Here is a 26,714-nt window from a genome sequence, read left to right as displayed (position 1 = left end):
CCCAGTTAATTAGCTCCACTTTTGTGACACATTTACCCAGAGATAAAAGCTTGTTCCCCAGATATCTGTCTGTGGAGCAGTGATCTTTCTGTATGTCCCTGTCACGATGCGGGACACAGAGGAGTGGAGGAGTGAGAGCTGGGAATTTAATAAAAGACAGTGACCTGCCAGTCACTGCACCCTGAGGATGAACTGCTCCATTTCAAGGTGAGCAATGCCTGGGTACAGGCACTGCTGCTTTTGTTCAAGAGCCTGAAGCTGGAAACAGAGACAGAGTGGGCGGTGGCATCCACCTCACTCTCTACACCTGGGCTGTGTCTGTGTTGTCAGTGCCACATCTCTGGAGCTTGAGATTGGGGGCTACGTGGGTAGATAGGGCTCAGTAGAGCTGAGTGAATAACAGTGTTGCAGTTTTTTTGATTATTTAAGAGAAAGAAAAGCTGGGATATAGCAATTTCAGGATAAACCAAAAGCAAAGCTGTTGGTGAATCTAAAAGTAAAAAGACAGGAAAACTTAAAGCCAAAGGGATCTGTTTTTCTCATCCTGAAAAGGGAAAATTTCATTTAGATCTCAAATGTTTTTGACACTTTAGTCATGTAAAAATGACAAGCTGTATTTAAAAGCAAGTGATTGTGAGTATCAGATGAAAAGTACACACTGGGCTCCTGAGGAACAAACGATGTGCTGGAGTGGAAGCGATGCTGCAGTGTGCGTTGGTGGCTGCAGGAACCGCTGGTGGGAGGCAGTCACTGCACCAGGGGGAGGCTTCTTCCCAATGGATGGGGGTCTCTGACAGACCAGGATTGACTGCAGACCCGGCCATGGCCCTTGGTGTGGCTGTTCCCACATCAGTCAACATGGGGGGCACAGGATTTGCTTTTCAAACTCCAGGTGCCTCCTTCCCTGCAACCAACTGGGAGGATCCTGAGGTTTTTATAGGGAAGAGCAAACCTTACCTGTCTCAGTGCCCTTCAGAGGGTGCACCCACCTGAACCACACAGTGATGATTTCGTGGTGGCCATCCCTTCATCACCAAGTGCTTCAGCATTCCCAGGGTGCCATTGATCACCCTCTGCTATAACCATCCTCTGCCTCTGACTGCTGTAACGTATTGACCACTTTGTCTTACAGTTATTACATGCCATCGATTACTTTGATAACTTGCTCCAAGTAATTCTGACAGAATGAAGTTGTTTAACTCTCGTGCTTGTCTTGCTATTTCTATTGACCTAATATGTTTATGTAGGCTGAAATCAAAGTCAGGTATTAGTAAATAATGGAACTAATTCTCCGAGACTCGCTCCTGTTGATAATTAAGGCCATGAGACAGTTTCCTCCATCAAATTCTTGTTTGTTTTTTCCTGCTGTCCAGCACCTTAGAGTCCTACTCCATCATCTGTAGCAAAAGGGCATTTTGTTTTGGGGTCATTTGGGTTGATTTCTGCTGTGAACACTGCAGATCCCTGCGTGTTGGAAGTGGTTTTGAGCTATCACAGCATGCAGCTGGGTTTGTGCTTCCCCAGCTGTGACTATGGAGGTGTTGTGAGGATGGAGACTTTCTCTGCTTTGATTTGCCACGTGGTGCCAGGAAGCTCTGGTCAGAAAGCATCCTCCCTAAGGAGTCTTTACGTCCAGGGTTCCAAGCTTCTGAAATGTAATTTCAGGTTTTCCTGGCTTCTAAAGATCTTTAATAATGGATTGGTGGATTTTCCGTGGAGCTGCAAGGTACCAGATTTTGCTTTTACTTCCACCAAGTGAAAAACTTTGCCGTCAGCTCTGGTATTCCAGTATAACTGGCATCAGTTTTAAATTCTACTGAACTGTATTGGTTTTGTTTTCTTCCTTTCACTTTTGTTGGCTCCATTTTTCTTTTTGCCTCAGTTCTGAGGAAGGAAGGGTAGAGGGAGTCAAGAAGCAAGACAGACCCTGAGTCTGTGTGGAGGGCCCTAGAAGTCTGAATTATTCATGAGAGGCTTGAAAATCAAGACACACAATCTGGTTTAACTTGTTTTTAAAGGCAGCCATGCTATTCTTTTCTTCCTTTTTAGTAAATTCTCTTTTTTCCCCCTCCCCTTTTCTGAAGACAAAAATCCAGCAATTTTTTAATGAATTATAAATGCATCTTCTCATCAGTTTTGAGGTTCACAGGCAGCAGCACATCATGTGCACAGAAGGTTATTTTTGCCTTCTTGCATTTCCCCTTTTCTTCAAATTTAGTCGTTTGATGAATTTTTTAGATATCTATCTTGCGGGGAAAAGAAAGAAAGAGACTGAAAAAGGCAGTGAGTTAGAGGAAATATTAATTGCACACCAGCCAAATCCAGCACTGCTTCAAGTTCCAGAAGCTGTGTAGAAAAATGTCCTTCTTGGTTAATCCAAGGAGACTGATCTCAGGTCAGCGAGTGCTTAATTGGCACCAATTTGCAGGACTCTACTCTTTTGTGCATTTTCTAGTATTTTTGTGGGGAAGGTGCAGACTTGGGCGGGTTCCTCTGGATATCTAATCCACAGCCAGAACTGGTTCACTGCCCCAGCAGATTTTTCCTGATGGTCTTCCTTATAATTTTATCAAATTATGTCTAGTTCAAGCCTGCTGAATAATTCCATGTTAGCTCTGATGCTAAGCACCAGTGAGTATTTGTTGTAGATGTTCCTCCTTACCCTTGCTGAAGTGCTTGTACACCTTGAAGTCATCTGCTGAACCAGGGATTCCTCTCTTTGGATGACCACTGTTCCTCCCAGCCCCAGCAGCATCTGTTGCACCCCACCCTAGGGATTTTTCCCCTCCTTTTTGAGAATACAAGCTTGAGGCTCATGCCAGTCCAGCACAAAGAAATCCTACCGACCTTACTCAAGGATATTTTTTCACTTTGGCAAGCCAAACTTGAGCTGGCATTCCCTGCAATCACATGGCACTGCCCGCTGACATCTGACTCCGTGTCCTTTCTTCTTCCCTTCTGGCATGCTGCTTTCTGGATTGTTGAGTCTTCCAGCTGTGTTTTCAGCCTCTCTTTGCTCTTGGCCTTTGCTCTGGTGTTTCAGTAGCTCCAACCTGTCCAAAGCCATGGCCGGCCTGAGTTGGACCTGCAGGACCAGGTCAGGCACAAGAGGGTCTGTACCTGGTAGCAATTCCTGCAGGCACTGCTTTTCCTGTTGTGCTGTGGAAGTCACATCTGTGCCCTGAGCTGCCATGTTCACGCTCAGGTTGTGGTGTATCCTGGTGGAACTTAAGCGGCAACACCAGAGGTTTTCAGTAGGTCTTTGTGCCAGACCTGACCCCACGTACAGGATGTGCCAGCAGTTGTCTGCTCACAGCTGTGCCATGGCCAGCCCTGTGTTTGGCAGCTTCTTCCTGACTGAGGAGGGGCAAAGCATACCTAGAGAAGGAGCAGGAGGTGCTGACATCTGGGAATGCAGAGGAGCATTTTGAAGGTCTCTCAAAGCTGACTGAAAAAATATTTTGAGGCAACATGCAGGAGGGCTGGCTTAGGGAGAGCAAAGAAGATCCAAGGGTGTTGATGGGACGTGAATGCCATTAAGATCACTTGACCCTTCTATGTGCTCTGGTCAAGCAAATTCTGAATTTTTGTGTCCCATTTATACTTGTGTATGAGACTGATGTGTTGACTGCGGTGTGAACAGCACTTGGTGGGTTTTCCATCTCTGGATGTCATCAAGTAATGATTTTTTGAAAGGTACTCTGCAGTCAGGCACAAGTCACTGGACTTAATGCATGGATAACTGAGAAGTGCAGAAGTAACTGGGAGAAATGCCAGAGGCTGTGTTGCCCAGAGGTCAGGTGAGGTGGTGCACAGTCCTGTCCAGCAGTAAGCTCTGTGAACTTACTCGATTCCATATGAGTTGGCACATACATTGTTTTATAGCTCTATATCAAACCATGTCCAGGGTTCCTATTTTTAGGGTGTTTTCATGGAAGTCTTCTAGGGTAGTTACTGGGAAGAAACTTTTTACTGGGAAGGCAATGAGGCACTGGAATAAAATGCTCAGAGAAGCTGTGGAATGCCACATCCCTGGAGGTGTTCAGGTGTTGGATGGGATTTAGAGGAGCATTGGTCTAGTGCAAAGTGTCCCTTCCCACGGCAGGGAATTGGAACTAGATGACTTCTAAGGTCGCTTCCACCCAAAACCATTCTGTGTTTTTATGATTTATGAATTTTGCTTCAGCTCAGGGGCAGGGTTTAGGCACAATAGTTTTCCACTGTTGTGTATGCCACCCTGAGAGGTTGTCCTGGGAGGTATGACCAAGGTGCTTGCGTGTCCTGCCATCCATCCCTACAGGTGTGCAGAGCCTGGGTATATTTGCTATTGGCCAGGACAGTGGGGCTCTAATCTTTTCCTTCCCACTGACAACTCTTTCCTTGCCTGTGGTGGGCAGTGGCTGCCTCTCTCATTAGAGCAGTAATTTTCATTTTTTTCCATGGGGGTAATTTTTCATACCTTGGGGAATGTCACCTGAAATCAGCGTGGCTTGTCCATCAGGGCTGGTGTGAACCCATCCTGTTGGTGATGGCAGGTCCCTGTCCTCTGGGCTGATGTGAGAGCCCTGTGGCTGCAGAGTGCACAAAAACCCAAATACCCTTATTTCAGATGTGTGGTGACGAGACTGCTCTGCCGCGTGTTTCCAAGGAGAAGAGAGGAGCTAGGAGGGAGGTGAAAGATGGTGCAGCTCTGCCTGATGCAGCTGGCTGTTTGAAATAAATATGCAGAGAGTGCTTTGGAAGTGGTGAGCTGTGATGAGGGAGAGTTTGGACTTTGTGGAAAACGTTAAAAATTCAAAGCAGACTTGTTGGCAAGTGATGGCTGTGAAGTAGAGCAGAGGAATGAGCAGAAGCCTGGCAGGGGGAATCCAGGAGAGTGGGATGAAGATAATAATTTATTGAAGGAAGTTAATGAGGCACAGGAGACAGAGAATGTAAGAGGTGGGTTTTGAGAGACACAGGACAATGCTGTGGGCATGTGTTGTGTCTTTGGATGAGCCTGTGCAACAGGGTCCATCTCCATTCACTCTGTTAATCTTTACACTGTGCTGTGCAGCTGTGGTGGCAAGGCGGGCTTTGGTTTGGTGAGGGGCACTGTGAGAGAAGTTTGCCGTTTTAAATGCAAGATGTGTTCAGATTCCCTGGGAATGGGCATGTGCTACCCTGTCAGGAGGATCTCTAAGGATGCAGGGGTAGCTTTGTGCAGAGGCCACCAGTCTGTGATACCCCGCTGCTCACCAGCAGCACAAGGGCCAAAGAAATTCAAGAAAATATCTTGAGAAAGGGACTTTGGAGACCTGGGGGCAATGCTGGAGTGTCCAAATTTTAGGACATTGCAGGAGAGCTTTGCAGTTCCTTCAGTGAGTGCTGGGCAGTGGCTGTCTGCTCCATGTCCCCACAAACAGGAGCTGCATAATTTATTCCTGATCTCTTAAGAGCACATTGGGAACGTGGAGATGAGATGTGCTTCTCTGTCCAGCCTGAAGGAACTATGACAGGCAATCAGTCCAGGCTGGGATTTTCCAAGGCTGATTCCTAAGGCGTTGGGAACCAGGCTACCCCTTCAGAACCTTCTGATTCTGAAATTATTTCCATTTTGAATGGAAAAAAAAACTTTAATCAAAAAGTGACTCTTCCCATCAAGTGAAGTTTGACTTCGTGCGTGAGGAAATAAGAATTGTTCTCCATCTGGATACTCTCCCTGGGGCTTTTAGGGCAGCCCAGCCTGGCTTTTGTCTTCTTTCATCCCACTCAGATGCTGGGAACATGCAGAGCAGCCTGGCAGCATTCCTGCTTGCACTTGCTGTGCTGGGATTGCTCCCCAGTCCTGCTGCAAGGTTTCAAAGCATAAAACTTTAAATGGCTTTAGCCGGTGAGTGCCAGTGCACTGCAAATACAGGCAGTGCAGTTATTACTTTTTTCCCCCTTTTTTTTTCCTTTCTTTTTTTTTAACACTCTCAAAAAAAACTTTCATTGGCTTCCTGAAAACGTTGTGGGCGTTGCTTTTGGTTTTGTTGTGTTTTTTTTGTTGGCAATTGGGTGACCTATGAAATACCATCAGCAGCACAAAACATTTATCCAGTGACAGCCTGAGGTAGCACAGGCAGCTTTTAGCGGGTTTATTTTCATTATTACAGCAATTTTAGGGCTGCATGCTGCAATTTTCACTTGCAGTGAGGTATTAAATTGAAATTACCCCAGATGTAATTGTCACACAAAATAATTCTGGACATGCTAGATTTAATGCTTTTCCAAGCTGTGGTTTTTATTACTCAAGTAAGTGCCAAAAAAAAGACACTTGTAGTCAACAACTTAAACTGAAATCTGCCTTCTGGGGACCCAGGATGTTTAGTTGCAGTTACACTGGGGGAGGAAGGGGGAAAAAAAAGAAAAGGGACCAAGTGGAAGAAACTTTGGGAGGGCACCTGAAAGAACCACCCAGGGTAAAATCCTGGGCAAGGACAGAGTCAGGGCCCTAAAGCACCCAGGAGGAGGAGCCCTGGAAGATGCAGCAGCTCTGCCTAACCCTTTTGCAGGCAGTTTTTGGAAAGGCAAGTCCCAGCTGTGCTGTAGTGCTGGTCATAGAGGCGAAGTGAGGCTGGAGTTCCATAGCAGCATCATTCCTGTCTTTGGGATGGGACAAGCCACACTAGACAGAAGCCAGGGGTGAGTTGCAGCTCTGGAGGTGCCCATGTGTGACATTCCAGCTTTTCCAGCATGCACATTGCCTGGTTGGGCCAGTCTGGTGCGTGGACTTGTGGAATTTTAAAAGCAAATTGTTGCTCACGAGGAGCCTCAGCCAGCCTGCAGCAGCCCAGCACTCCCACCCGTGGGAGGCACAGGCACACCCAGCTCCTGCTTTATTTACCAGCTCCTTGGCTGTTGTAATAGCGTGAGTAAAGTATTGATGACTTTGTATTTTCCACTCTTGCTCATTCTTTTCCAGAAATAGCTTCCCTTGTTTGCTCCACAGAGCCCTGCTGGAAGTGGGTGGAAGGACACGCATCTGGGAGCCGTGTATAAATAGCACAGGGGGAGCAGTTGCCACAGTCTGTCCCTGCAGCTCCGCAGAGCAAACGGGAGCTGAGCCTGAACGTGGCAAAACTGAGCAGCAGCACTTTGGGATGGCTCAGCTGAAGCAGAATACTGGATGATGCAAAGGGCCGCAGCCACCCAGAGAAGCAGCTCAGGGCATGACCTGGTGCTGTTTCATAATTCAGAATCCTCTGTTTTCAGCATCCCTGAGATGCAATTTTGATGGATGAGGGTGTTGTCGCACAGGGCAATGTTGCTGAACTTTCTCCTGCATATGGAATAGCTGTGCGACTTTGGCGTCCTTTGGGGATGGACCCAGAATTAGAATTGGCTCGAAGGTGAATTTCTGGTGTGGATGACTGTGCTGAGAGAACAGCAGAGTAATGAGAAACCTGCTTTTGGTCAAGCTCAGGCAGGATTTGGAAAGGGTTTTGGAGAGAAAGCAGCAACTAATTTAGCGTGAGCTTGCAAATATTTTGTCCCACCCAAGATACCATTTTTTCCTTACCTTTGGAATTGTTTCTCCTGTTGTTCATTCTAGTTCACTTTGTAAATAATCAGAAATGCAATTTCAAAATTAAAACATGGAAAATCTCATTAGAAATAATATCTGGAGCATTTTGGCATTTGAGAGGTGCAACATGCTGTTCTGAATAATATAGACCAGCAATATCTGGCTGCTCTTACGTACTTTCTCCTCTCCATCCCCAGCTCAATTTTTCCATCTGTTTTTACTTCACCTTGCAGGCACTGTGGTCCAGAGCTATGGGGGAGCAAACTGATGGTTTGTTGGAAGAGTGGTTGCTCAGTGCTCTTTCCTGCTGCATTTGAGGATGGTAGTGGTAGCACCTGGGCAGTGACACAAGAGCAGACAAGTGGCATGTGGATGGGATGGGACAGGATGGCTGTGATGGAGAGCTACTGTTTTGTCATCTTAAGGAACTGATAGGGATCTGGGAAGGGCAGCATGGATGTAAGAGGTATCTGGATTTTCTGTGCTGGGAATATATTGGTGTCAGTCTATAGAAGCCACAAATTTAATCAGCTAAAGGTCAAACTAATTACAGAGTCTGTGACATTTCCTCCTGGGAAGGAGGCAGCAGGGGCTGTGGTTGCAGCTGTGGGTTTTTGCCTTCTGAAGGCTGGCTTGGAAAGTTTTAAATCCCAATCTTCCCTGTAGTCTGGTTATACAGTTAAGGCAGAATTAATAAGGAAACAATCAATTTAGAAGCAGGGCTTGGCTTACCTTGCAACTGGCTGGTGGGAATTGCTCCCTCAGGAGGCTGGGAGTGAAGTGGATTGGAGCTGGAGCTGGAGCTGCAGGGATGCTCTTACCTCTGCTGGTTCCATGAGCCAGGGAGATGAGAGAAGCACTGCTGGGTAGCTGGGAAGCATTGGTTGGAGAAAAGGGATACCAGCTGGGTGCCTCCCTTCTCATCCCTTCCCATTAATGACAGTTAAGTTCTTTGCTACTTTAATCCTTGAGGACCTACTTGACAGTTTCTGGGCTCCTTCAGAAATTATTTACACAGAAAAAGTCTGATTTATTTATTTGCGATAGTGGCTGGAGACCATTTATTGATGGACTGTGCTGCCTGTGTTGATGAAGTGAGCTCTTACTTTGAATCCCAGCACCTGAATGGCCTTTTCTGCTTTCTCCCTCCCCAGGTGTACAACTTTGCACTACAGCCAGGACCTCCCACCCACCAGCGTGGTCATCACCTTCCACAACGAGGCCAGGTCCACCCTGCTAAGGACAATTCGGAGGTAAGAGCTCCAGGGGATCTCTTAAAAGAGGGTCAGTGGGGCAGTGGTCATCATGAATAAAGGCAGAATTTGCACTCACCACAGCAACAGGACCAGACCTGCCAGCTGTGGTCTCAAATGGTGACTGAGAGAAATTAGCCTGAAAGTTGCTGTCTGAGAAGTAGGTTTTAGAGTGGGATGCTCGGGAAATTGAGGAGCTGTGCTCCTTTTGCAGGGTCTAGCATGGAAAACTCTTGAGGGATCATCAGCAGATTAGACAGAGTCTGGGCTAAGAGCTTTTCTATCCAGCTGGGTATGAGTGCTCAGCTGTATTTTGTCCCAGCCCTCTAGGGACAGCTATCATTCTACAGATATCTGCTCCAGTGCTGCTGTATGAGCTTCTCCAGTGCCCCATCGAGTGCCAGAAAGGCTTGCTAATTGGGAAGCCCTAATGACACAAATGCAGAGTAGATTCTCAGGGATGGTTTCTGTACTCCTGTGACACGGTGGAGCACTCTGGGCATGTGGCCATTCCTTCATTTGTCGGGCTGTTCTTGGCTGTGTTTTGCTATCATGGATAGACTGAGGGCTTCATTTTCACTGCAGGCTTTTGAAATCTGTGTTTAATCCCAATGTGTGCCTTGAGTCTGTGGGTTCTCTTGTGGGAAGATCTGGTGAGGTGTGTCCAGGTCTAGGCTGGTGGGTTCCTCTGTAGCAGGCCTGGGTGTGCTGTGCTCTGTGCCAGGAGTGCTTTGCAGCTGCAGCTCCATGAAGGTCTGTGCCCTGCTGCAAGTCTTGGCTTTTAGACTCTGGCATCCCCAGGGACCCTTTGCCATCGCTGGTGCTGGCCAGACTGGGGTTGCTGGTTAGGGGGAGGCTTCAGCTGTGCCCTGTTCACTGTCATGTCTTTGCTGAGCTTTTCTCTTGGCATCCTTCCTCAGGTGAGCATATCCAGGGCCACAAGTGAGTTTGACAGTCCTGAAATTGAATTCCTGCTCTGCTTTACGGTTTCATGCCCAATCCTGTCTCCTTGCTTCACACTCAGTAATCTGTCACTGCTTTCTCTCTCTGGGGTGTGTGGATTTTGGGTGACACTGATGCTTGGTGCTGTGTACCACCTCCTTGATCCTGGACCTTCTCTTTCATCTTTACAGTGCCTTGCATAAGCCTGCCATTCTCCAGAACCAGTTGTATTTGGGACAGGTGGCAAGTGCAGTCCTCTAGCCCCTGAGATATAGGGGGCTTATAACATGTGAAGTGCAGGGATGGATTTTAGTCTCATTTCTCCCTATAACTCAGCACCTGACTGTCCTGCCAGGTGTATTTAAGAGTGAAAAAATGTACAGCTCTTAGGCCTGGATCCCCTATATCTGGCTTCATTAGAGGACTGTTCATTGAAGCGATGGCAAGGTTAGAAATACAGGTACATTGAATTTTAACTTCTTCCTCTAGGTGATTGTCCTTTGAACTTTTTTATTTCCAGTGTAGGAAGACTTTCTTCCTTTTCCTTTTTTTTTTTCTTTGCTTGCCTGGATTAATTGGCTTTACTGCCTTCCTTAGCTCTTGGTGTGTGAGATTTTCACCACAGCTTTGCCCTTTTGCACTGCTCCTCTTCACTTATGGGCCCTGGCAATTCCAGTCTCATATTTTATCTGTGATGAGGTTTCCCCCAGCTCTGGGGACCCTTCTGAGCCCTCTTTCTGGTAGGTTCATCCCTCAACAGTTCCAGAGCCCCACAGAGCATCCCACTGAGCTGCACCCCAGAGGCAAGCCCAGGCAGTGAGGAACTGAGATGACAGCCTTGGGTCCCTGTTCCTGGGCTGAGATCCTGAACTCTCCTGAGCTGACCCTCTTTTCTGGTCCCCATGGTTTGGAGGTGGTCTTTTGGCATCAGGGTTCATCATTTTCCTCCTGGATGCAGTGCCTAGAGGCTTGTTTTGATGCAACCAAGCCTAGGGATACTAATCCTTGGTGGCAAGCTGGTGATGTGGCTCCTGCTCTGTTCCTCTCTAGATGTGGTTGTGCACATATTGCCACCTTCCTGCCCCTTTTTGGACCTAGCTGAGGGGTCCTCTGCCTCTCTAGCCTCTGTATGTTAATTTGCTGTGCCTTCTGACTGCTTGAGGCTTTTTCCCTCTTGCTCTCCAAATATTCAGTTTAATTAGATCTTCCAACTGACTCCATCCCACAGTGGCTGTAACAACATGGATCATTTTCCTTGGCCATTCAGAACAAACACTGTCCTCACAACAGTGCTCTTTGCCTTCTGGGGCAGTCTGTGGCCAACTGCTTTGAGCATCGTGGTGGGTTAATTTGTCACTTCTTCTATCCTGTTCTCCCCAGTACATGTCCACAGTGATATAACCCAGGTGACAGATGGACAGACTGAGGAACAGGGAGGTGATTTCTCTGTAGCTGGTGGAAGATTCTGAGTTGCAAACCTGGTTTCCCAAGTTCCTTTATGTTGGTTGGATTTCCCAGCCTTATTGCAGAATCAATGTTCTCTCTTAATTGCCCTGTCAGGAGCAAGAAATAGGACAAAAGGACATTTCTTGGCCTGTCCAAGGCCATGGGTGATGGGACACTGTCCCTGCAAGAGGGGCACTGCTTACAGGACCCAATGTGAATGCAGAGGAGTGGCAGAGGGAAGTGCTGCTGAAGGCAGCAGGGGAGAGAATCGCCTCTTGCAGAAGCCACCATGTACCTGACAAGCAAGGGGGATTTTGCTATTCCTGCAGTTTTCCTGGATGCTTGAGAGCCTCAGTGCTCCCCAGGTGCTGAGGCTGAGCTGTGTTGCAGGCTCAGTGTGTTTCAGGCTCTTGGTAGGAAGCAGCAACACGTGGCCTCCAGCACCCCTTACCCAGGTCATGTTGGGAGCTCTTGGGACGGTTTATGGGTATTTTGTGTTGTCAGACTTATTGAGAAAATCTGGTGGATTGTGTTGAATAATGAATTCATTTGAAAGTTTCATGATCTTTTCTCTGACCATTTGCCAGCTGGAAGTAAAGCAGGGGGGAAAAAAAAGAAAAAGCAAATTTGTTGAATGCCCAGATCTCTGCAAATGGTGAGGTCAGCATTTATAAATGCATGTGCAGCTGTGCTTGTGAATACATACAAGTGTCCAGGGAGAAGGGGATGGGTGTCATGAGAAAGGGAGATAGAAAATGGAAGAAGAAAAGGAGGAGATGGTCAATAGCAAAGTAGCTCTTGAGATTTTAAAAAGTTTTTGTTTTACTGTGCAGGTGGGGAAAAAAGCAGCATTGGGCTGTTTCAAGCACTCACTTTTAAAAAGTTCCTTATCCCTCTGTGGTTCAGATTCACATATTTCAAACTCCAGGGCTCAGTGGCTGTGAATGGAGAGAGTCTCGAACAGTGCATGACATGGGACCATGTGAGTAAACCCAAGGTGGGAAGGCAGGAGCAAGGGAGAAAATAAACAATACAGAGGCATTTAAAATAAAAAATAAAACCTCACCAAAACAGCACTTTCTTCTTTCCTGTCTTTCCATCCTATACTAGTCTGGATTTAGCAAGGGAATCCTAATCCTGTCATGTGGATGGCTGGCTGGGCAGACAGCGAGACAGTCCCGTTTACTCTGGTGGTGGGTTTTATTTATTTATTCTTCAAACGGGGAGCTCAGGGCAGGAATAAGAAAGCTTAAATTATTTACCTCTTGCTGACAAACCAAAACACATCCTTTGGCAGAAGTCCTGATGCAAGTGCTTTGAATACCACATCAAATATTTAGATCATTACTTAGCAGAGTGAATATCATACCTTTCATTTTCCAGTGCTCATAGGTGAAAGAGGTGGTGTCCTGTGCAGCCAGCACCTCTCACCTTCCCCTTGTACCACTGCCTTGTCTGCATCCAGACACATCTGAGACAGGGAGTGACAAAGCCTCCTTGCTTAGGCACCATATGGAGTCTGTGCCATAACTGAAATGAGCCTGATTAAAGAAGCAAAAACAAGCCAGGTGTTGCACAGAAACTGTATAATTAGCACTTTGTGCTGACTATTTTTTCATTTCTTTTTTTCTTTTCTGCTTTTTGCTTAAACCCTGGACTTTTTTTTCTTCTTAATTTGCTAATCATCTCTCGCGGTGACTGAGTACACAGCCCTCCGTGCGCTCTTACCTTTTGATGTTAACATAAGAGAACTCTTGAATTTCAAAGAGCTTGGTGGGTATTTGAAAGAATAAAATGCAAAAGCCGCAGTGTAATCAAAGCTCATTATGGTTATTCTTGGTGTGATGTCTTTCTTCCTACATAATTAGCCATTTGGGGTTGTTGAAGCAGTTCATTTTGGTGGGTATTTTCTCTCCATAGTCTGTCTGATTTCGATAATTGTGACCCTTGGCCCTTTTCATTCTTCATTATCCTCCCAAAGGTGGTTTTTCCCCCCCAACAAATCCTAATATGTTACCATGGAGAGCATTAACAGGTTCATGAGTTCTCAAGGATGGGTGTCCACAATCACCTCTCTAAAGCAAGTGGGTGATGACCAAAACCACACTGACCTGGTCAGAAGGTCTAAATTCCTTCCCGCAAACATTTTCCATGTCTTATGTGGTCTGGGTGACTTTTGCACTGGTATTTATTTGGAGATGAAATTGCTGGATCTAGTGCTTACCTCTGGGTAGGTGGAAAAGGATTCCAACAAATTCTTGAGGATAATGGAAGAGGTGAGTGAAAATCACAATGAAAATTCAAGGTGAAATTCTCCATGGCTGTGTCCGCATAAGGTAAAAAAAATTGGAACAAAGAAAATTTCATCATTGTCTTTTCAAGATAATTTAGCAGTAAACCCATTCTTATTAGGATGAGTAAGCGCTTTCTGGACTGGAGGCATGAGCTTTCATTTTGATGGTAACAGGTCTTTTGGCAATTTAAGGGAGAAAACGGTGTGATCTTTGGCACAGCGGAATTTAAAAACTGTTTTGATTTGTTCAAATGTGTCCATCACTGCAGTATATATCTACCTATGTTTGATTTCAGGGAAAAAAAATCTATAGTAACAGAGGGACTTCAAAGCACTGTAATATTGTCTTCTGATTTTTCCCATATAAAAGGGAAAAAAAAGCCATGCACAGACATAAAGAAAGAAAAGTATTTTTAAAAAAATCAAAGCTGAGTAGAGGCACAAGTAATAGAAAAGCCGGCTTTGAATTTTTAAAAGTGCTTTTATGGTCTATCTGGGAAAAAAAAAACCCAAAAACCGTAATGTTGAAAACATGGAGGATTTGATGCCTCTTTTTCCCATCCTCCCTGAGGAGCGCTGCAGGAGGGGTGCTTACATTCTGTGTTCGCAGCATTGTGTGTGTTGCTGTGGGATTAATAGAGCACCAGACAGAAAAGGCGTTGGAGACACGATTTTGGTGCTGCTGGGCATCTCTCTGTGCCTCCATCAAGTGGCCCCTGGTTTAGCAGCAGTTTTGGGGCTTGCTGTGTTCTGTGCACTGACTTGCAGGGGCAATAGTGAGCTGAAAGTATGCTGAAAACAGGGGACAGCAGGTCCTGTAGAGCCAGCCTTTGGACTGCCCTCACCAGGGTGAGCTGTTCACTCAAATTTGGGAAAAGTGTTGTATGGTGAGTGAGTCCCACAGGGGATTAGATGGGAGAAGGTGAGGGGGTGCTGTGCCCTTTGGGTGCACAGTGGTGTCTGTCATTAACCCCATGGAAGGATGATGGTTTATGGAGCCAGAGGAGTCCTTGGAGACATCCTTCCCTCGTGGGCCAGCATGCTGGCCTTTTCCCCCTTGCTCTGGTCAGTCCCAGAGGTGGCCACTGTTGGCATTCACAGGTCATCTCCCTTGATTTATGGGGTGGCAAGTCCAGGCACAGAGCTGGCAGCAACCTGGGAACAGTGGGAGCCTGCAGCTGAGCTGAGACTGGGCTGCCCCAGTCTTGGAAATGGTCCATTTTCTTCCAATAAGATGTGCTCTGGCAGGGGATTCTTTAAGGCACTGAGTACTGCTTAGAGCCCAGGCCTGAGCCTACACAGCCCAATGCCATGGTTCTGGTTGAGTTATGCTGGCTGGTACAGCAAAAGCAGAATCAGCCTCTTTGCAGCCACCTTCCCACTGAGTTAAGCCCTGCATTGCATTTCTGGCAGCCAGTTTCTCTACAGGAGAGACCAGGCAGAGGCAGGCCTTGAATGTTCCGAATTTCCCACTGCCTCCTCCCCTCCTGCTCTTGGTGGGTTATTTATTTATTTTGCTGGCTTTTTTTACAAGCCTGCAGGTTGCACAGAGTTAGGTTTCCAGGCAATCAGCACTTGTTAAATATTCCACTGAGCGTGATATTGCTCTCCTGTCTCTGTCTACTGATGCTCGGCTACGGTAATTTGCCGAACTCAGCTCTGGCGTACGGGGATTTCTAAAAAATAACAAGCCTATTAATAACAATAATTAAAAAACACTTGACAGGTGGAAACAGCACATCTAAATTGTTCTGTGTGCCCCAGTGGGAGGAGGGGTGCTGAGCCACATTTTCCCAGTGCCACTTCATTCAGGCTGTGGGTGTTGGAGAGGTGTCGTTTAACTCTGCTTGGTGCAAGCCAAAGTCTCGGGGTGGCCACAGCAGCTCCACACTGTTGCTTAGGGGACAGTGGCTCTCTCTTCCATCAAACCTTAGCATTCAAGGCATCTGAAGTAGGGGAAAAGAATGGCTTTTGCCAAGATCCTGAAACTGGAAGAGGCAGTGATTGTCTTTGCAGAGAAAGTAATTCTTGGCAGTGATTTTTGAGGAGCTCCACAAGGGAGGTGCTAGGCTTACCCACTCTGGCCTGATAGAAAACCCCTTTTTTTGAGGATTTCTGCCCAGGGAAAATTTCTGTGAGTTGCTCAGAGAAGTTATGCATGCCCATTTGCTTGAAGTGTTCAAGGTCAGGTTGGATGGGGCATTGAGCACCCTGGTCTAGTGGAAGTTGTCCCTCGCCTGTGGCACTGGGATTGCAACTGGGTGATCTTTAAGGTCTCTGCCAACCCAAACCATTCAATGATTCTATGTCAGGCATCTTCCTTGGGATATCCTGCATGCCTTCCCAAAAAATCTAGTTCAGCTGTTACTCTCTGCAGGGTTGTAATTCTGGCACCTGGAGGGGAGGGAGTACACCAGTGCAGGCAGAAGGCACCTGGCAAGGGGGAACCCCTGGGGTGGGTTGGGCTGCATTTTTTCCCAGCTGGTTGGGTGGCTCCCAAGTCCCCTGGAGCTTCTGCCCTTTGTAGCTCTCCTTACTGTGGTCTGGGCCAGGGATGTGGTTTCTTCAGTCTTCCAGGTGCTTTTTTTTGCCAGAGTTTTGGGAGCTTGAGTGTCTGGCAAACCTGTTAATAAGAATCTGGCAGGGGATCAGGGCTGCAAGATTGTTTGGTAGTGGGGTGACTGCTCTCCTGTGCTAGTGGGAGGTCTGAAGATCTAAAATTTGGGGGGATTTTAAATCCTTTGTGGAAAAGAACCGTGCTCAGGATGAAGGCAAAAAAGTTGAAATGTTGTAAAAGCCTGTACAACCTGACTGGCATTATCAAAGCCCAACTGAAGCACTTAGGAGACGTTTGGGATGCTCTGGGGGCTTCTGCTTCAAGCAGACAGCCTTGACCCTTCGCAGGGGCAGAATTTTAAGCATGTGTAATAGCAACTGCAACTCCATGTCTTAGGTGTCAGGGTGACTTTTGCACTGCTCTTTATTGGAGATGAAATTGCTGGAGCCAGTGCAGCCAATCCATGACCTCTGCACCATGTGAGAAAAGGAAAGAACAGGTCTAGATTTTTTAATAATAACAATAATAACAACCCTTGGTGGCATAATTAAGGGAAGCTTGTAGCTTTGAGCCATGTTCCCCGGTGTCTGTCCACAGGGAGGGAGCTGTGAACCACATCCTCCAGCCTCTCTCTTTCATTACCTAGGTGGGCTTCAACCCTGCTCTTATCCTCTGGGCAGCCTCTGCAACACAGTCAGCTCACAGATAGAAACAGGAGTTGTTCTGCCACAGCTGTGAGCTGTGTAAAGATGGGTTTGAGCTGGGTAATTTTCTCTGTGTTGGCCCTGCTGTTGCTGGACACCATATCATTAGCCCTGGAGGAGGTGGAGAGGTGACAGCAGCTTTGCTGTAAGCCCAGTTAGGAATATTGATGCAATTTGGGGGAAAAGAAAAAAAGCGCCAGGTTTTCCTGGCTTTGTGTGGGGCTCTGCTTTTGCTCACAAAGGTGAGAAGGGTATTTCAGCTATTTCCTAGGAAATACAGAGCGCTTAGCTCCTAGATCAGGCTGCGGGGAGTTGATGGCCAGGCATTGTAGATAACTGGGTGATGGTTTCTGGGTTTTTATCTAGTATATCCTTTCTGGAAATCCAAGCCTGATCTTCTGTGCTTTGGCAGGGGGTCAGTTCCTTGGCTTTTCCGCTCCATTTGCTGGGTTGTTAAGTTGGTCAAGCACTGTCATGGATTTTCTGTCTTCATTCCTTAGTGTCCTGAACCGCACCCCAGTGCACCTCGTCCATGAAATCATACTCGTGGATGACTTCAGTGATGACCGTAAGTGACCCCTTCCCTGTGAAAAGCAAAGGGCCAAAAAGCCTGTGAGAGACTGGGATTAGCACTGAGACAGGGGAGAGTTTGCTGGAGTGGAAGGAAATTTAAAGCTCTGTAGCTGTGAAGAGCAAACCCTGCTGTGCTGGGTTTGCATCACCACGTGTAGAATTCAAATTCCAGATGATCCAACCTCGTCTCACGAAAATAATGCAAGAAAAGCGCTTGGCAAATCGTTTTCATGCCCAGCAGGTGCGAATCCAATCCTTACATGGCTGTATCCCACCATGGCCGTGCTGTGTTTGATCTGGCTTTCTTCTGCAGCCAGGAGCAGTTCTGGGTTGACACCACTGGAATTCCATGGACCATGACAGTCTGACCTTCTTGACCCTATCTATATGTTCTGCATATGTTTATGTACGTGGTCAGCAACTCTTGATGGTTTTTTTCACCTTCTTTTCACCCATGGAAAGAGGATTCCCTGCATGGGTTTCCCTTTTCTGAGGTGCACCATAAATAGCATTGAACACCACAGAAACAGCCCACATCCTCCTGCTGTTCTCTCCCAGTTAACAGAGTGACTCAAGGGAATCAATAGCTCTGGTCTCCAGCAGAAGGTAGCTGAAGCCCCACGGGCTCCCAGGGAACCACCCCAGCTAAAAGACCTTGCCTAGTGCAGTGGGAGAGTTGAAGATCTAAGTGCTCAAAAATACTGTCTCAGGCATAAAAAGGATGATAAACTGGCTGAGTGCTCTGTGGCACTTATGTTTCAAGGAGCTGCAAAATAAAGCTGTTTACTTGGAAATGCGAAAACAAAGCCGATAGGTTTCTTTTAAAAAAACCAATCTAGGCTTTGCTCTTGGATGTTATAAATAGGCACTGCCTTGGAGAGCATTAGGGACAGATTTCACACAAGACCCACTTCTTGGCATTGACACCTCCCAGGGAAGTTGCTGAAGCTAGGGGAAGGAGCTGCTATGATTATGGTGAGCCCTGGAGCAGCTCCAGCACATGGGGCAGGCTGAGCAAGTCTGGGAACTGGCAGAGTGGCTGTGATGGGGAAGAAGAGCAGGTGCAGGGACTTGAGCTGCCCAGGAGAACAGCAGAGCAGGGTTTTTGGTGGTGGAGGAAGTAAATGCCAGGCATTTATAGGCAGAGCACTTGCCTCCTTCCTGGAAGGAGGCAGGTTTGTAGCAAAACAGCTCCCCTGTCCCAGCCTGCCAAGTGCTGTGAGCCAGGAAGAAGGAACAGGGCTGGGCTTTGACTCATCTCAGGGCACCAGAAGGGAGCCTGTTTCCTATGTAACTTAGGGCAGTCCCTCAGCTACTCAGAGCTTCTCAGCTATCTGACATCTTTGCTGTGATAGTCTGAGCCTGCTGGCATCTGCTCTGCATGCATTTACATAAAATACATGCATTTGCATAATGCACTATACACACATGGTCAGTTTTTTCCCTGCAACCCACCCCAAGCAATTAGTGCTTTTATCTCATGCCCAGTTGTGTCTTGTTTCTCACCTCACTCTGCCTGCTGACTTGTTATTCACTGGGATGCAGTTCTTCAGCATGTGAGTTCCCACTATCCCCAGCAGATTTTCATTGTGAGTCTGTAGCCAAGCCCTGCCACTTCTGCTCCCCTATTCCAGGTCTGTCCCTGAATTGTTAAAGGTGTGGGTACAGTGATCTCTTGTTGACAGAGATTTCTGGAGTGGGTGAAAGTGCTTGGGGGGATGTGCAGGTTCAGGGTTTGGGCAGAGGGGATGAGGCACTCACTTCTGTGTTTATGGTGCTGAGGAAGAGAAGGCAGAGGGTTGAGAGCCATGAATGGGTTGTGGAGGTCGTAGTGAGTGTGTAGAGGTGGAGGGAGCTGTGCTGGGTACACCTGACATCTTCCACTTTGCTGGGAGAAATCTGGGTGAGGAGAGATCCTAGGGCTGTGTGTGGGCTTGCAGGACCTCCCTAGCTCATGTGTAGGTGGCTGTCAGGCCTTTCTGCCCCATGGAGCTTTTGCCCAGGGTGTGAGGAGCCCCCAGCTGCTCCCCAGGGCTCTCTTTGAGCACCCTTTTCTCCTCGCTGAAGGCTCTAGGCCATCACAGGAAGCTCCTGCCCTGCCAGGCAGACACGCATCAACAGCTTGTGCGTTGCTTTGCAGCTACCAAAAATAGTCATTTGCATTAATGTGCAAAAATTTAGATTCTGACCTGAACCACAACTTTTCTATGCTGATTTTAGTGCATAATTCAGCTGCTCTCAGTGTAAATCTGCTGATTTTACACTAGTTTTAAGAAAACTGCTGCTCTGCCTGGTGCAATTTATGCTCTGTGAGCTGAGGGGCAAGGCTGTTGTGACCCAGCAGTGCCATTACCCTAAGAGGCCAACAACCAGTCCAGGACAGGGTCCTCTCCCTGCTCCCAGTCTCTTCTAGGAGTCCCCATTTCTGCTGCCAGAGACCCTGTGGGGGCTGTGGGTGACTCTCCTCCCTTTGTGTCTCCCAAGCTGATGACTGCCGCTTGCTGGGCCAGCTCCCCAAGGTGAAGTGCCTGCGGAACGGACGGCGGGAAGGTAAGAGCCCATGTGGGAAACACAGGTTTGGGAGGTGTGAGAGTGATGGAGCCAGGGGGAACCTCCATGGAGTGGTCTACAAGGTCGGTGGCTCCTGGGAATAAGGGGGGCCCTGATAAAAGAAAATGTGATAAAGAGCTGGGATTTGAAATGGATCTCCCTTCTCTCACTGAAAAAGATGGGACTATTAAGATATCCAGTGAGGCTCAGCTGTAGCTTATTAGCCAGAAAATTAGAACAGGCAAAACAAAGCCCCGGGTCTTATTTGTAAAGATGTTTGCTCTAATGAAAGAGAGAAGATCTGCTCCTGCTGCTTCTGTGGGATTTTTTTTTTTTTTTAATAATTAATTATATTTGAGAGATTAAGAAGGGCTATATGGAGGATGAATGCATGTCCTACTGGGCTACTGCTGGCAGCCTTTTGAGACATCTTCCCATTCCCCATAGCCTGAATGTGTGTTTCAAATCCTGGTTTGCAGTATTAGGATAGCTAAAAGCAAAGAAGTTTTTCAATGCTGCACATCCAGTGTGTGCATCCAGGTCAGTGTTGGGTTGAGGGGACTGAGGAGTGGACAAGGTTCTTTTCTCTGTGGATCCTTTCTGCAGAGGGTTTCAGCTCTGCAGGTCTGGTGACAGGGTGGCATCAGGCCCCATGGGTGTAAGAGACATTCCAGCTTTGGCAGGAGATTAAGGGAGGTCTCCATTGACCTGCACCTCCTTCTCACCTGCACCCTGTGTTATGGGGGTACGTGTGTACTCATCTCCAGCAGTTGATAGACCTACAGTTATTGGTGCTGTATAAATCAGTCACAATGTGGGGACTCAACCTTACCTTGCTGAGTATATCACTTGAACTGTATCCCTCAGAGGCTGCCAGGATTAGGGAAAGGCAGGGGTGGGTGAAGAAGACCATACCTAGGCACAAGATCTTAGCAGTTACAGAGACAGATACAGGACAAGCCCGCATTGCAGGAGGAGACCTTGGCAAATGCTGGGTGCTCCAGGCTTTGTTCAAGTGTTCCCTCTCCTGCTGAGAGGCTGTTCCTTAACCCCTTTCTCCTATGGAATTTTAGTATGAAAGTCAGTGACTTCCTGCATGAACCTGATGTATGGCTGCTCCCTGAAATTCTGTCAACCTTTATCTGTCCATATGTTCCCTTGTATTGTCACTCTTTCTCCTTCATAAAGAAATTCTGCTTCCCATGAATCACCCGTGTCTCCTCTTGTTTGCCAACAAACCATCTCCTTTCTTATACCATGGTTCCCTTGAGCATCCACTGCAGGCAGAAGTGGTTAACCTGCATAAGCAGGAACAGGGCATCCTTAAGTACAGTGATCTTGCCCAAGAGTCTAGTCTGAAATCCATGTGTGCAGCTGCTTTCCGTGACCTCCCTCTTTATTAATTTTTCTTTCTCACAAATCCATGCAGCAGTCCATTCCCATCTCCAAATGATTCCAAATTCGCCATCATGGCCCTGATAAATCAAGCGCCTTGAAAAGCCAACTGTCTTTCCTTGGTGGAAAATGTGTTCCCATTGCGCTGCAGATCAGCAGTGCTCCTGGGGTGGGAGAGAGATCTGGGGGTCATTGGGACACAGAAGGAGGCACAGCAGGAAAATGTTAATAGATAACAGCTTAATTCTGGCACGAGGTGTTCCCACCCTCAACTCCTCTGTCCTCTTACCCAGTGCCTCACATCTGTATTAGATTTGTTGCCTGCAGAGGGTCGTGAAAGCATTTTGAGTCATGTTTTGTCCCAGAAGGTGACAGCAGAACTAATTGTGCAAACTACATATTGGCAGAAATGCCATAAATCAGTAACCTTGGTGGAGCCATTTATTTCTTTGGGCGTCTTAGGAAATGCTTGGCATACCTTGCAGCACTGGAAAGGAGACGATGAACCTGGGCCATGTTTTATCTGGGTGGGATTTAGGCAGGTTAAGAGGGAGGAGTGGAGGAGGATGGGGATGTTACCCAGCCATCTGGGCAGCAGCTGACGTGGCGCGTCCCTTGACAGGTCTGATCCGGTCCCGAATCCGAGGGGCAGATGTGGCAAAAGCAAGTGTCCTGACCTTCCTGGACAGTCACTGCGAGGTGAATAAGGACTGGCTGCTCCCTCTGCTGCAGAGGATCAAAGAGGTGAGTGCTCTTGAGAGACCAGAGTCACCCTCAGGGGATGCATCCCCGAGGTCCCCCTCTTCCTCTCACTGGAAGTGGCCGTCCTGCCATAACCAGCTGCATGCAAGCATCTAAGTAGGGGGTACAGAGAAGCCTTTTGGGGTACAAAGTGACCTTTTGTGGTCTTCCTCCACCCAGCAGGCAGGTGGGGTGTCTGTGTGCCTGGGGGAGCACATGGGTGGGTGGGACAAGGTGTCTCCTGGGCAGTGGGACTCTAACTGGCAAGCACAGGTTGAGTGGTGCTAGGGGAATACGTGGGCAGTGCTCCAGCAGAGATTTTAATTAGGCTCATGTAAAATGCTCAGTGATGATGATTTAAGGGAGTGACGGCTCCTTGAATAGGGGCCGAATTTAATTTCATGCAAATTAAGCGCTAATAAATTGATTTAATAGGATTTAAATTCTGCTGATTTCAGAGCAGACAATGACATTCACCTTTCTCTGGCGGCGACTCTCTTGCCAGACGTGCACACAGAGGTTGCTGGCGCCTTGTCACTCGAGTCAGGGGAGCCCTGTGCCCATGACCTGCTGGCAGCAGAGTGCAGGGATTGAAGCCTTCAGCTCCAGTGGAGATGCACATGGAAAATGGTCCTTTCCTTTTCCTGTGCCTCACTCCTTCAACCTTGCTACACCTCTGGCTCCTGATGGCTGGTGTTAATTACTCAGCAATTTTAAAACTACTGAGTTGCATTGACATAAGGGCAACTGAGGAGCGAGGGGAGGCTGAGTTGGTGGGTCATGGAAAAACCTGGCTGGCTGGTGTTTGGAGTGCCCCTCACCTAATGCATCCTGCTTTTCACACCTGCAGATGTGATAGCTGTGATGGCTGGGCTGTGCATCCCCTCTGTGTGTCAGCAATGGGACCAGGGGAAAGGGGACACAGCACCAGGTCAGGACCCTCCACATGGGCGAGGGCGGTCAGTGCTGCTGGCATTTGTAGCACAGCCAGCACTGGAGAGGTCCCAACCTCGGTTTGCAGGCTGGGCCACAGAGTAGCTGATAGATGGTAATGCAATGGAAATGGTCTTTTCATGTCATTGATTGTGGCTCTGGGAGAGTTATGAGAACACATGCTCTGATATCCCACTGGAGCCTCATAGCTGGCCTGTCCAGGGTGGAATTCACTACTAAACTTCACAGCATCACTTGTTCCTCTGGGCTTTTAAAGGCAGGTATTCCTTGCTTTTTGCCAAAGCCCTGCTTGTACTTCAGTGAGGAGTATCCAGAGCAATTGCCTCTTTCCCAGGCAGAGCTTTTTGATGTGTTTTGTCAGGAGAAGGGCAGTGAAGGCAGCAGGAAGGGGGCTGGCAGATCTGCTTTCCCACACAACTTCAGGAGGGTGCCCCATGTGCTGCATCCGTGGGGTAGGTGAGTGTGCATGCCGTGTGCAACATCACCATAGGAGTTTCAGTACCTTGTGGTTTGAATGCAGCATCAAACATCACCCCTGTGAACTCCTCTGGATTGAATCTTTCCCCAGCTGGAAGTAAGGCGGTCTGTAAGCTTGTAGTGCTGCTCATGCTGCCCTGACCTTGCCCAGTATCTTACAGCCTCAGGCCACAGGGGAGATGTACTACAAAGAGTGTTGAGGAACCTGCAAAACCAGAGGGGTCCTGCTTGCCTGCTTTTTAGCTGCTCACAGAAGCTGCAGGATAAGGGCAGAGTCCTCAGTCTCCTTCTTTGAGGCCCACCGTACCCATCCTTGCCAGCAGGGTTAAAGTATTGATCAGTGAAGTGTATGAAATGTTACTGCTGCCACCTTCAGGCTGTGCTCTAGAGATGGGCTCCGTGTCCAACTGCTCCATGAGGATCAGCTGCCTAGGAAGAGCGTTTTCTCACTCTGTTGCTCCCAGGAACAGTCTGTTTTGAGCTAATGTGGTTTAAGTTCCAAACAAATGAGCAGTGAGTGCCTCAAAGCACACACATCATTTGTGCCATCACAGTCCAGCTTCTCTTATTTTCTCAGCCAGAGCAGCTATTCCTGCCACTTTCCATGGTGGGAAGTGCCAGAGCCCATGTATTCCCATGTGTGGAGGTGCCCCTCAGGCTCCACCTTGAGCTTTCCCAGCTACTGATGGTTTTCCCTCTGAGACTGATGTGGGCAGCATGCAACCAGCATATGGATTTGGAAACAAGCAGGAAGAGCAAGTGATGGAGTGTGGGGAAAGAGAGAGGGTCTGGGGGATCCTCAGCCCTGTGCCTGGGAGGATGCCAGGGAGCAGCAGTGATGGTCAGGGTCTCACACCAGCATGTTTGCGAGTGTGTGGTTGAGAGTGTGGGCCTGGGCTCTTATTTTTACTCATGGAACAAATGTCTCTAAAGCCATTAATGGTGTGTTTCAACTGAGTAACTTTTCTAAAAATGTAATTATCCATCCTGAGGTGTTTTTACAGAATGACTCAACAAGCTCACCCCAAAACTGGGTTTGCAGATGGCACTGGGATAAACCAATGGATGGTGACCCCCTACTCCCAGCTCAAATACCCTCCAGTCTGGTGCTTTCCTGGGAAAAGGGAGGACATAAGGGGCAGCCTGCCTAATCTTTGCCTAATCCTGCTGTGGGGCCAGAGGAGCAATTTTGGTCCTTTTTGTTGACCATTACAAGGTCAGGATGTAGAGGCTGAGAGCCACACTGCAGCCAAGGTCCTTCTCCAAGGCTGAAATGTATCTGTTATCTTCAGGACCGTTTTCAGAGCTTTTTCCTGTTGATTTAAATCCATACATTGGTGTGTGTTTGAGAAGTGCATTGCAGAAATGAATTCTCAGGTTTGTGAGAGAGAACTGAAGGTTTGGGTGTTGTTAATATTAACATACCCTGGTATGGGTGAGTATCAAAAAAACCCAGAAAGATGAAACTGCCTATAATAAGATCTGGTGCTCAGCCCAAAATAAATCATAGCAACAGCGCTGTGCTCTTGAGCATGCCGTGCTTTTCTTTTGAGGGTCAGAGAGACCTTCATGAAAGCTGAGTAAATATAAATGTTCCCAGGACATGACAGAGAAAGTGAGGCAGGGAGAAGACAGCACTGCTCAAGGTTAGCATTTTGCAGTAGTGCACTCAGCCCAGATGTGAAGGGGATTTTCTTACAAGAAGTTGTGCTGTGCAGTGAGTAGCAGTGGGATTGAAATTGGGGGTGAGTGTCAGTTAGCTGGAAGTGCTCATATATAAGATGCTTGAGGGGCAGGTTTTAAATGAGTGGATGCAATCCTTTCCCTGCCATGCCCAGCACACAAAGCAGATGCTTTGCTTAAAACCTTCCCCCTAGCCTCAGGCAATTACAGCATGCTTGGCTGTGGCAGCTGAGCTGTGGCAGCCTGAGGGGCACACTGCACAGCAGCCACGATGGATTAGGTGGGTTTGAAAGTCTCATCGTGCTTGGATGTGGCTTGTGTTTCCCCCGTGCAGTACAGAGGTGCAGCAGACCTTGCCCTTTCAGTGAGGTGTTTTGACTCACAGAAAGGGATGGTGAGACTCCTGGCATGACCCTGTTATGGAAATACTGAGTATTTGTCATGCTCATTTGGAAAATCAGCTCTAGTCCAGCTCTCAGCTCACAGCCTTTGGTTACTTCTTCCTATAGCTGCATTTGAATACTTCTTTGTCAGGACTAATTTCTAAAACAAAGTCTTTCCCCAGTGAGAGAGCGAGCCCGAGTGTGCTCAGATGCTTTGCTTTGTGTAGCTGTGAAAAACAATTTGATCTGGTGAGGGTAAAACCTTGAAGTTTGAGCTATAATTGGAGTTTGGGATTTTTGAAAAGAAAAAGGGAGATAAGAGACCAGTCAAAGCTGTCAGAGTCTCTTCCTCCTGTAGATATTTTTGTTCATAACTGTTTGTATAATCTCTTTGCCCATAACAAGATGTTAATTAAATCACCACCAACTATTTTGAATAAATCAGGTCTTTCTTTTTTAACCCTTTCACAACTTTGGCAAAACTAACTGTACTGCCATAGTTTGTGCATTTAAAAAAATACCCATATTTAAGCTATTAGGCAGTGTTTTTCCTCTGTCATTTCAATAGCCTGTGTGTCACTTGACTTCTAAAACCCTGTTAAAAGTATTTAAGGGAGGTGTAAGTGGAATATTTTGGTGAATTTGCAAAAGGCAGAAGGAGCTTTGCATCCAGCCCAGATGAGTGCCAAGTACAGGCACAGTCTGAGGACAAGGAGGCAGTGAGGGACACTTGTCCCTGGCAAAACTGAATGACACCAATGTTTCCAGCCACTTAGTGTCTCCAGGAGTTTGGAGTCCCTTGCCCAGTTTGAATGGTGTCATTTGAAGTTATGGGTGTTCTTACTTCTGCTTTGCAGGATCCCACCCGAGTGGTCAGTCCCATTATTGACATCATCAACCTGGACACTTTTGCCTATGTGGCAGCTTCCTCAGACCTCAGAGGAGGTAAGTCCAAGCTTTGTGCATGTCCTGTAGGCATCCATTCCACGATGGGAATGTGCACTGGCCTTGGCACCACACCTCTGTCCCCTGCTGCCTCACAAAAAAGCACATTAACACTGCTCAGTGCTCTGCACACAGGTAAGTGTGGCGTGAGGAATGTGCTTGCTACAGTGGATGAGGCAGTCAGGCAGGGAAGAAGGGTCACATCAAAGCCACCCTGGGCAGCACTGGAAGTGACAGGAGGAGATGGGAGATGTCTGGGCAGCAACTGG

At 47.6% G+C, this 26,714-nt stretch overlaps 1 protein-coding gene across 1 annotated transcript in view; it reads left to right on the top strand.

The window, feature by feature from the left end:
- Positions 1-26,714, top strand: part of GALNT14 (polypeptide N-acetylgalactosaminyltransferase 14) — a 90,956-nt gene that overhangs the window by 41,687 nt on the left and 22,555 nt on the right. The window contains exons 3-7 of the mRNA XM_033055746.2: positions 8,704-8,802; positions 17,245-17,312; positions 19,802-19,867; positions 21,885-22,006; positions 26,358-26,445. Coding sequence (XP_032911637.1) covers positions 8,704-8,802; positions 17,245-17,312; positions 19,802-19,867; positions 21,885-22,006; positions 26,358-26,445 — 443 coding nt within the window. The remainder of the gene's footprint in view (positions 1-8,703; positions 8,803-17,244; positions 17,313-19,801; positions 19,868-21,884; positions 22,007-26,357; positions 26,446-26,714) is intronic.

This window comes from Catharus ustulatus, chromosome 3 (genome assembly GCF_009819885.2).
Source record: "Catharus ustulatus isolate bCatUst1 chromosome 3, bCatUst1.pri.v2, whole genome shotgun sequence".
In the NCBI taxonomy this organism is placed as follows: domain Eukaryota; kingdom Metazoa; phylum Chordata; class Aves; order Passeriformes; family Turdidae; genus Catharus; species Catharus ustulatus.
The sequence above is the reverse complement of the archived record's forward strand: the minus strand, read 5'-3'. Positions and strand labels throughout refer to the sequence as shown.